Source organism: Pteropus alecto, unplaced genomic scaffold (genome assembly GCF_000325575.1).
Source record: "Pteropus alecto unplaced genomic scaffold, ASM32557v1 scaffold22, whole genome shotgun sequence".
Lineage (NCBI taxonomy): Eukaryota > Metazoa > Chordata > Mammalia > Chiroptera > Pteropodidae > Pteropus > Pteropus alecto.
Window position 1 is genome coordinate 14,529,745 of NW_006434839.1, and position 9,520 is coordinate 14,539,264.

A 9,520-nucleotide genomic window follows, 5' to 3' on the forward strand; every position below is an offset into this window, starting at 1 on the left:
CTTTTCCGTGGAACACAAGAGAGATGGGGCGAGAGCCTAGGGTTTGAGGTTTGCAAGTCAAGGCTAATAATAGACTGCTGCATCAGGTCAGCGTGTTCTCACTCAGACTCCATTTTTAATATTTCTGTCTTCACAAATCCATCCTGATACTATCAACTAGGAAAAACATTTCTTCCATCACTGAATTCCCACCATACTTGACCAGTGGCTTTCTCGTGGCAATTTTATGCTGTTTTACATACAATTTTTATTGTTTTCTATATAAAGTGTGGGCCAGAAGGCCACAACTTTTGTAGCTACTTGAGAGCCTGCAATAGTGCTTGCTGTAGAGGAAGTGCAGAAAAAAGCAAATAGAGTTAATAAAGCAATCATGGGCCATTCAAGTCAACATCGTTAAGAGCCTGTCTTAGTGTTACTTCACAAAGAATTTAACAAATCTCTGTAAGGATAAAATTAATGATGTGTAGGTCTGAGGTGGCTATTTTCCATGGCTTATGTTTGGAAGCCATACAGCTTCTTTTAAAACAAATGAATGCAGACTTCTATACAGAAGATTCTCCTACAGTCATGGTTCTTTACCTCTTTTGAGTTAACTGCCCCTTTGAGAACCTTGGATAAACTATGAAATGTAAACAGTTCCCCAAGGTGGAAAATACATATCTCTATAAAATTTTGCCCACAACTTGAACAGATTCACAGACTCCTGAAGGTATAGGTTAAGAACATCCTAGCCTAGAGAATTCTGAATGTGGAAACAATAATTCCTGTATGAACAGGAGGAAAATATATTTTAGGCACTAAATATTTGTCAAGACAGTGAAAGATTTAGATAATTAAGTGGTAAAATACTCTGGGTAATAGATACTAGAGGTATTGCAGAGAATAAAGACTCATTTGGGCATCTGTGATGGTCAGGGTTGAATGACCCTCTCTAAAAGACTAGGAAAATATTCTGTGCCAGGTAAGGACATCTGTGAGGTAAGTAATCTATCTTCACATAAAATGTTAAAATCAGGAATTTAAAGTAAAATGTTAAGACAAAGTTGTTCAAATGGAGTGAGGCCCCTACCACATATTCCAGAGTCCATATATCCTCTTTTTTTTTTTTTTTTTAATCTCATAGTCAAAATCAGACACTAGACAGGTGTGTCAGCTACATTTTAAAGTCTAATGCCTCAAATGTATAAACTAATATTCAGGCTTTTTTCTTCCTTTTTTTCTATGTTTTATTGACGGTTCAGAATCAGTTCCTCTAGAGGGTTCAGAAAAGAAAAAGAATTATTTTAACCATAACAGTATGTGCAACTGTACCGACAAAATGAGATGTACTTGAAGTTGCTAGGGAAATACTCCATCACAGTAAAGAATAGAAAGAGTCCTGTCCAAGGACTCAAGCAGCTGAATTCCGGTCTCCCTCAACTATGCGATTCTAGGTTCTACTCTACATGACTCTAGATTGGATTAGATGTGTGCTGAGAGAGAAAAAGGTCAAAGATGACAGCTAGGTTTTGAGCTTGAGCAACTGGGTAAATAGGCGTTTCATTTATGTGACATAGTGTTACAGTAGTCCCTCCTTACCTGGCAGGAAGTATGTGCCAAGACCCCCAGGGGATGTATGAAACCACAGATAGCACTGAACCCTATGCATATATACTGTTTTTTTTTTGTATACATACATACCTAGGATAAAGTTTATAAGTGTATTCGTCTTTGAGATGACCTAGAAACTCCTTTACAATATGGTTTAAGGAAATCTTGCCTATTTTTAAACTTGTTTTAAAATGAATTTGATTTTTTAAATCAACTTGGAAACATATTTTAGAAAGGTAATCCCAGATCTTTCTTTTAATTAAACAAACAGATTTCCTGTTTCTCCTGGAGACAGAGTGATCTTTTCTTTCCAAAGCTCAGATCTGATCATGTCATTCAACGACTTAACCCTTTTAATGAATTCCCATTGCTGTAGGAACCAGCTCCATCTTCCCTAATGTGGCCATGAAGAGTAGTTTATAAAGTGGCCTGTCACTCTTCCCAGGCCCATCACCCAAATCAGTCTTACCCCAACAGCCAAGTATTCCATTTCTCAAACCACTATGTCTAGTCTCAACTCCAGACTCTTGGTGCGCTCTTACTGGAAAAAACTTCCCCCTTTCTTTACTCTCCATATGCATTCCGACACCACCATCCTGTTGACCTGATTTGCTCCCACTCATTTCTCTCTCTCTCTCGTTTGTTTGTTTGTTTGGCGAGGCAACTCTCGGTAAACCTCACAGATTGCAAGGACCTTGTCAGCTTACAATCCCTTATTTTTTTATTTTTTACACCTACAGCACCTGGTCTTCCTAGGTGGTCTCCCATCCAAGTACTAACCAGTCCCGACCTTGCTTAGCTTCCGAGATCAGATGGGATCGGGCTTGTTCAGGGTGGCATGGTCGTAGACATCATCTTTTTCTTTTCAAGGCTGTTTTTAAAAGATAACATGGTCAATTTGTTAGTTCTTCAGCAGTTAGACAAATGAATCTGTACTCTCCTGGGTGTTTGCATTGTACTCAGTACTAATTCAGTTTTTAGATGGATATTTTAGTAAGGCTTGAATGTATTGTGGGGTGCAGGCTTCTTCATCATGGGAATGGGAGAGGGGGCGGAATGAGTTCAGAGAAGTGTCTGCCTGATTCACACCTGTAGTCACCTCCCCTCCCCCAAGTGCATCCTATATTGTGCAGGACTCATAGAACCTCTTCAGTTTAACAGTTTTGAAAATGAATTAATAAAGGAAGACTGAATGAATAAGAGGGGAGAAGGAATCATGAGGAAAAGTTAAAGGAAGTTATAGAAAAATTAAGAATTATTTCAGTGGAGAAGTGAAAGTAATTTTCCATGTAAATGGAAACTATCTTCAAAAATGATGATAGCATGCTTTTCTTGCTTTCAATCAAATTTTGAGCACAAAATTCTAATGTGCCGGTTGAAAAGAATGGAAGGATCTCTTGAATGTGAGTCTATCAGTACTAGAATGAAGCATATATGAAGACTTAAATGGTAGAAAATTAATCAAATAGTACTTTAATAGTTGGACACTACTACAAATTTATTATAAAAATGAAGGGGATATTTTTTAAAAGAACAAAGAAGTGAAATATTCCTCAGTATTTCACCATCCAGAAATGCATTCTGGGAATTGTAGAAAACAAAACAACAGATTTATCTATCTGGAACTATTTAGGTCTGACCTTCATGAGGACAGAAAGAGGACTGAAGAAACTTAATGATAATTTATTGTAACCTCCAGGAAATGAGGATTTCTTGGTTTACAGTTGTTGCTCACAGTTTGGACTATTTATTATAATTAGACTTTTTGTAAACTGAGCTATTAACCTTAGAGATTTTTTAACTTTTTTTTTGTGAACAAAACCACCAGAATAAGTGCCCAAGAAATTTCGTTGGACTGCCAACCTAATTAAACAATCTTCTCTGTTCTCAAAAGGTAGCTGAGAAAATTTATTTTAAAAAGTTTGAGTCATTTAGTCTTTGCTTTAATCTGTAGGTCAGCGCAATTAAGTAATCGTATGTGTGTAATTTCTGTTTTATTTTTGAAGTTGGATAATGCAGATGAGCAAGCAGCCCAGATCAGACGGGAACTCGATGGTCGTTTGCAGTTGGCAGAGAAAATGGCAAAGGTAAAATATTAACTTTGGCATACTGTACAGCATTTCTTTATCTAGATTTCTGTGAACTGAGTCTTGTATAGTTAAAGCCAGCATGATTTTACACTTTTGTCCTCTATGTGCATATCCCTTAAGCCCAAGTATCTGAATGTATATTAACTAAATGGAACATATTCTCTATTTTACATATCCATCCTTATATGTGAAATGTTTAAACTCAATGAAAACTTTTATAGGTTATTATTAAAGCAATGCCTAAATTTCTCAAACTGATAGACACACAAGAATTTTAATATTACACTAAGCATAATATAATCAGGGAGAAAAATCTCCCTGTGAAATTATATATTCCATAGTATCTAGCACAGCACTCGGCGCATAGTGGTATCAACTAATTGAGTGATTGAATAGATGAAAAATACAATTTGAAGTTTTTAGTACATAATCTGGTGGATAGTGTGTTTAATACAACATTGTATTGTGCTTTGTGCAATCACTGTATTTCTATGAACAGAAGTAGATTTTCAACAAAAGCCATGACTTTCTTTTTTTAATACTTAAGGCATTTTAGAGAGAATGGAACTTCATTATCTAAATTATTCTCTAGCAAATGGATACATTAATTTACTTCAGTGGCACAAAAATTTTAGTCTCTCCCAATAGACTTGAGGTTAAAATGCTATTGATTATTCTGAGAAAAAGATTTTTTCCCTTTCCCTTCTACGAAGCAAAGGCTTTGAATATTCGATGGATAGATTTTCCCCCTCTCCCTCTGTCTGTCTCTCTGCAGAATCCTCTCTACTTAGGGATTTTTCTTCATTTAAAAAAAGTTAGTTATAACATGTATACTGTAAAGTACACAAATTTTAAGCTTACAGCTTGATGAATGTATGTATATACACCCTGTATAATCCTCCTAAATCAAGATATTGAACTTTTCCAGCCCTTTAGAAGATACATCTCATGCTGATTTTAACAATTCGGTTTTTTGTTCTTTTGCAGAGAAAATATGTATTTATGAATATATGTTTTAAGAATGCTAATATTATATTTACCTCAATATCTATTAAGTAGAGAAACAGTTAAGAAATTGGTGGTAAATAGGAAAATAGAAAAAATTGAGAGAGATTGGTAATAGAGATGACAGTAAGTTGTGAGAACCAAGCCAGAGACATATGAAGAATCTCTAGATGACCAAAGTCATAGGATGATATAAATTGGGGGCTAGAGTGATAGTCACACAAAGGGCAGTGGTTGGAAGGATAGCGTGCCATGTTACTGTCCTCTGGATTTCTAGAGAGGCACTACATCATTCCAGACATTCGAACAGAGGCCAGAACTCAAGCAGCTTGAGACTATTGGAAGCTTTAGAGGGAAAAGTGCTTTCCTTGAAACCCTAACCTGAATTGGCACCTGGATGGAAGAGCATTTGCTTTTCTTAAAAAACCGGAGGCTTAGTGAGAATCTGGAGAAATGTGCCAGACAGTGTGGGTCAGGACTCTGGACCTATGATCAGCATTCATTAAGTTACCTACTTTTCTGTAGATCATACATGAGACTGTGCACGTTGTCATAAATTGGATTTGCTTCTCCAGGTACATGGCTGAATATGTGATGCTTTAGAATAAAGTTTAGATAATTTCCTAGAGGGTTTTTGAGGACAAGAGGGAGAGCCTTGTTTGTGTTCTCAAGTTCATGTTTGCAAAGGAGAATGTATGCTAATTACCTCTGGACTGAGTCAGAGGAGAGGGGTCACTGATATATATACAGAGACTTCTCTTTGAAGGGGAGTCTCGTTTCATCAGAAATGTAGCCAAGTAGAAAGTGTAGTAAAAGAATTGAAGCTGATGAGATAGGAAGGAAAAAAAATACCAAAAATAAGATGCCTTTTGGTGAATATACTATCGATGTAGCAGATAGAGCATGTTTAATTGCTTTCTATTGTAGTCTCACCAAATTTAAGCCATCTTCGTAAAGTATTTATGAGAGTAATTATAATTTACTGACCTCGTTGCATTGTATCTTTACACTAATCTTGTTAACCCAGAAGGGCAGATGATGTAGTGAATTTATTTTATAGATGAGGAGATCAAGTTACCTACTTAGGCTTAGGCAAGATGATTGATTTCATCAAGATTACATAACAAGTAAGTGGTGGAGACAGGCCCCAAATCCTGGTTTTTGACCCTAGAGCCTAGCCCATCTTTCTTACGCCCTGTTGTTGTCTCTTCAGTCTGATAAATCCAGAAGTATGTATTAATAGTTAATAGTTGGCGGTCATTAACACTGCCTACCATACTTCACAGCACAATATAATAATAAAGCCACAGGGCAGAAATCTCTTTTTCAAGGGAAAGAAATATTGACTTTAATATTTCAGCCAAGGCATAATTAGGAGGTAGTAGAAAGCATTGTGGACTGGGCCAGAAAGACCTGTGGTCAAATCCATGACCGCTGTTTCCCAGATATATAACATAAGGCAAGTTATTTAACCTTTCGGAGTCTGAATTTTGGAGCCAAAATATTTAGCCAGGCACTGTTTTAAACACTTGGGAATCATCCAGAGAAATGTTGTCTTGGGATAAAATCAAACAAAAATATTCCTGCCATGCCCTAGTGGAGCTTGAATTCTATTTGGGAGAGCCCCACAATAAGCAGTAAACGTGCCATATAACTGAATTGTGGAAGTCGATCACTTGCTATTTAGAAAATGCAGCAGAGAAAATGGAACCAGGAGGGAGGGAGTGAGGGTGAGTGGAAGGTGACAGTTTTCAGTCAGGGTAGGTCAGGTCTTGGTGGTGCTATATTTCCAGTTCCTCAGTCCAAAACACTTGAATCATCTTTAACTCCGTTTTTCCTCCTCTCGTACTTCATGCCTAATTTGTCAGGAAATCAATTGGCATCTATCTTCAAATTATTTCCGGAACCCGACAGTTGTCACCATTTTCCACCGACCACTCTGGTTCAGTTACCATTTAATCTCCCCCGGACAGTTGTTCTGTCCTTTTGACTTGTCCCCCAGATTCCGCCCCTGCCACCTCAGCCCCACAGCCGGTGATTCTCTGCACAAAACCTTGTGACAGTCACCCATCTCCCAGAGAGTAAAATAGTTCCGACAGTGGCCTGCTGCTCCTCTGACATTGCCCTTCATTAAGCTCTCGCCTTCGCTCAATCCACGCAAACTGTGTCCATGGCCTCCTTGGTCTGCCTGCCACAGGGTCTTTGCTCTGGTTACCTTGCGCTGCCTGCATGGTTTTCCCCTGACATTCACATGCTTACTCTCTATTAATCACAGTTCTCCAGAGAAACAGAACGAATATAGATATATGATCTCCTATTGGTTTTGTTTCTCTGGATATATCATATAGGTGTATAATAGATATACAGATACAATGCATTATCATATAGATGTATAATAGATATACAGATGCAATGCATTTTATCTATATATACAGACAGTACATACATGTATACACAGATATACTGTGTTTACATATATTTGTATAAATATATTTATATATATGTATGTATACATACGGAGAGAGAGAGAGAGAGAGAGAGAGAGAGAGAGAGAGAGAAAGAGAAAGAAAAAGAAAAAGAAATATCAATTGACTGACTGACTGATTTGATTTATAGGAATTGGGTCATGTGGTTGTGGAGGTTGGCAAGTCCAAAATCTGTAGGACAAGGTGGTGGGCTTGAAATTCAGGTAGGAGTTGATGATGTAGTCTGAATCCAAAATCTGCAAGGCAGGCCAGCAGGCAAGAAACTCAGGTAAGGTTTCTATCTTATAGTCTTGAGGCGAAATGGCTGCTTCTTAAGGGAACTGTCTTTGCTCTTAAGGCATTCAACTGCTTGGATGAGGCCCACCCACATCTTGAAAGACAGTCGATTTACTTAGAGTTTACTAATTGTTAATGCTAATCATATCTTACAAAAAATCTTCACAGTAACATCTATACTGGTGTTGGACCAAATAGTTGGGCACCAAAGCCTAGACAAGTTGATATATAAAATTAATCATCATACTCCCTCAATATGCTCAATGGTCATCTCATTGAGGCCTTCCCTGGCCATTTTATTTAAATTTGCAACCCCTGTCCACTCCATGTTCCCACCTGGACTTTTTTTTCCCCATAGCATGTATCACTTTCTACCATTTAAAATAATTTCCTTATTTATGATATCTGTCTCCATACAGTACAACATAGGCTCCATGACATAGGATTTTTGATCATTATCTTTGTGATTACATCCTAAGGGCCTAAAGAAGAACACATAGCACACACATAGTGAATGGCTTTTGAATGACTGAATCTTTATGGACTGGCTTGGTGAAGCCAGAGCCTTGCAGAATTCCTGAATTATTTGTGGAACTCCCGCCTTTTTTCTCCCACTTAAGGGCATATTAGAATCGAAAGGGAGAGTGCATACCAATATTGTAATGATAACCATGAATCTGTTTCGTATTAAAAAGATTTTGAACTTTAGTATTTTAATTGTGTTTAGGATCAGCTTTACAACCAGTAGTTCACTTGATGCCATGATCCTAAGTTTAGAAACTAAAATTAATATAGGAATAGGAAAGAGAACAGAGGCCAGCACCCAGGGGTGGGAACACTGGGCTTCATCCAGTGGAAGGTTAAGAGCACTTAAGTAAAAGTGACTAAATTTGAATAATGGAATTTTTTTATGAAGCAAATATTATTGTTTTCATGTTTTTAAAGAGTTAGGGCTGCTAATGAGCTATATGTTATACAGAGAGCTAAATTAGAACATTTAAAATGTGGTTTATAGGAATGACTCACAGTTAAACTAGAAATAGTTAAACTATTTCTGATTCTGTTCTAATTTTAAATATCAAATTGAAATGTATACTTGTCTGATGTACATTTGGTTCTGTTTCTAAGAAAGAGGCAACGTAAGCAGGCTAAATGAAGTAGATGAAATAATATGGGTAAACTTCAAAGCTTTAAAACAGAGTTGCAATTCTTTTTTCAGAGAGAAAAAAATTCTAGTCTATTTCCTGAAAATTTAAAAAATGCTGATAAAATAGTCAAGTTTGATGATTCCTGCCAGTCTCTTCATTGACAAATGATAGCAAATGAAGTGCTTTTAATTAAAGCTAAATAAGAATACATTTTTTATGTGCTGATGCTAAATTTTCCATAAAATAACACCTCGGATATTTGAAAAAAATTGGCACATTCAAACTTTCAAACGTGGTATATTTGCCTTTTGCTTTGCTAAAATATAGCTTTCAAAAAGGCACAATTATGACTCTCAAACAAATATAAAGATACGATAAAGATTTTATTCAGTGTGTAATTAATGAGCAAAATTTGATGTTGAAACTAATCCAAAGAGCATTTGAAAAACGGGTGTTTTTAGGGAAAGTTAAAATAAGATTCGTAGATTAGATATAAAAGTGATTAATTTCCAACAAAGATTTAAACTGTAACCATTGGATTATTTTACCAGACACACATTATTTGCATATTTCCAGACAAAATTCTACAAGGTAACATGTAACTTCACTGTCTGGGACATTTAATCAATAGTAAACAGTAAGTTGTACTAATTACATTTCCTCAGATAATTCTTGGATGACCTTTGACCCATATGACCTGTCCTCTCAGCTTTTTGTCTTATTTCTGAGTTCTAGATGTTTTTTATGACAACTTTTAAAGTTAGTCCACGAATCTAAAACTCTATTTTCTTCAATTATTTTGTTTTGTTTTTCTTGTACATGTGTTGAGAAACCTTTACAAAATATTATTTTTTTCCCAAAGAAACCAAGTGATTCTATAACTGTGTTTTTCCTGCAGATGCAAACTTAATATTTTGGAATGTTC

At 36.3% G+C, this 9,520-nt stretch overlaps 1 protein-coding gene and 1 pseudogene across 1 annotated transcript in view; one reads left to right on the forward strand and one right to left on the reverse strand.

Moving 5' to 3' along the window:
• Positions 1–9,520, forward strand: part of CADPS2 (calcium dependent secretion activator 2) — a 472,387-nt gene that overhangs the window by 188,922 nt on the left and 273,945 nt on the right. Inside the window, exon 5 of the mRNA XM_015588309.1 lies at positions 3,597–3,677. Within this exon, the coding sequence (XP_015443795.1) occupies positions 3,597–3,677 (81 nt within the window). The remainder of the gene's footprint in view (positions 1–3,596; positions 3,678–9,520) is intronic.
• LOC112478862 lies at positions 2,322–2,440 on the reverse strand (annotated as a pseudogene).